Raw genomic sequence first — 1,227 nt, 5'->3', positions numbered from 1 at the left:
TCCCTTTGACTTCCCTTTGACTTCCCTTTGACTTCCCTTTGACTTCCCTTTGACTTCCCTTTGACTCCCCTTTGACTTCCCTTTGATTTCCCTTTTGACTTCCCTTTTGACTTCCCTTTTGACTTACTTTAAATTCCCTTTTGAATTACCGTTTACTTGCCGTCGACTTCAACTTTCACCCAACATTGCCATCCGCCAATCGCCAAAGCCCCCAATTCCCTGCCCACTTCCAACTGCCAAACTATAGCCCTATTACTATGGGACTCACACCACAGGAATTCTGTGAGAACCTAGCTCGAAAGCGAACTAGTTTTAGCCACGACGAACAAATTAAATATACGGAATCTATCTCTCAGACATATTACTTTACCTACAATGCATCTCCGACAAAACAACAGAGAATCGTTAGACGCCGTCTTCAAGATATCCGGCAAATAAGTGACTATATCTGGATCCTAGTGGCTATCACTTTCACTTTTACCAGTCTTGCACATCTTTGTGACTTTGATAAATGCTTAAAGATGATTGAGTCTTGGCTGAACAAGTATCCTATTACTCAAGATCAGGACGAAAGTGCCCGTGCTAGACTACAACCTTTGGACAACAAGAGGGAGGATGTGATTAATGGTAAGTAATAGAGCTACGATTAAAGCGAACCTAACATCATTAAGATGGGCAAAAGTTGGGGAAGAAAGTTCCCCGGAGGAATGTGCCAATAAAGAATTGTATGTGACTCCAATTCTTTTGATCTTTACATGCTAATATTCTCAGCATTTCCGATAAAAATGAAAAGCACCGATATATCAAGTCCTATTTACAGTCCACAGCAAGGCAAGTCTGACCACATGAAGATAGGGTTATAAGCTAATATATTTCCTTAGCCCCAATATCAACAGATATCAACCCGGGTGATAGCGAAAGCGCGAAAGGCATCCAAGATTTTCTCTCATCTATAGAGCGTGAGAGCTTAGATCCAGGAAATAGAGTGATTTACATCTCATCCGAAGACCAGCTACACGATAAGCTGGAAGGCCTATTCTTGAAACCACTGTTTTGGCGATCATTTACCAACCAGCACCCTATCCCTGGTGATATGCCTACTTCTATACCCGACTTTATCGCGTCTCTCATTAAGATCAACGTCCAACAACTAGAGGCCATCGACTACGCTCAAGATGCGGCCACGCCCAAAGAAGTACCAATCGCTGAAGTGGCTAAATATTTCCA

The 1,227-nt window shown here is 42.5% G+C and overlaps 1 protein-coding gene across 1 annotated transcript; it reads left to right on the top strand.

The window, feature by feature from the left end:
• Window positions 1–891, top strand: BO97DRAFT_50949 (uncharacterized protein). Its single transcript, XM_025700867.1, has 2 exons — window positions 1–725; window positions 882–891. The coding sequence occupies exon 1, from the start codon at window positions 258–260 to the stop codon at window positions 633–635; it is 378 nt and encodes a 125-aa protein (XP_025545611.1). The 5' UTR covers window positions 1–257; the 3' UTR covers window positions 636–725; window positions 882–891.
• Window positions 892–1,227: the final 336 nt, after the last annotated feature.

This window comes from Aspergillus homomorphus (genome assembly GCF_003184865.1).
Source record: "Aspergillus homomorphus CBS 101889 unplaced genomic scaffold BO97scaffold_150, whole genome shotgun sequence".
NCBI classification, from domain to species: Eukaryota; Fungi; Ascomycota; class Eurotiomycetes; order Eurotiales; family Aspergillaceae; genus Aspergillus; species Aspergillus homomorphus.
This window is presented reverse-complemented; position numbering and strand designations above follow the sequence as displayed.

Bases quoted from the DNA above. Each gene is read 5' to 3' on its own strand.
- BO97DRAFT_50949 (XM_025700867.1), top strand. From the start codon at position 258: ATGGGACTCACACCACAGGAATTCTGTGAGAACCTAGCTCGAAAGCGA.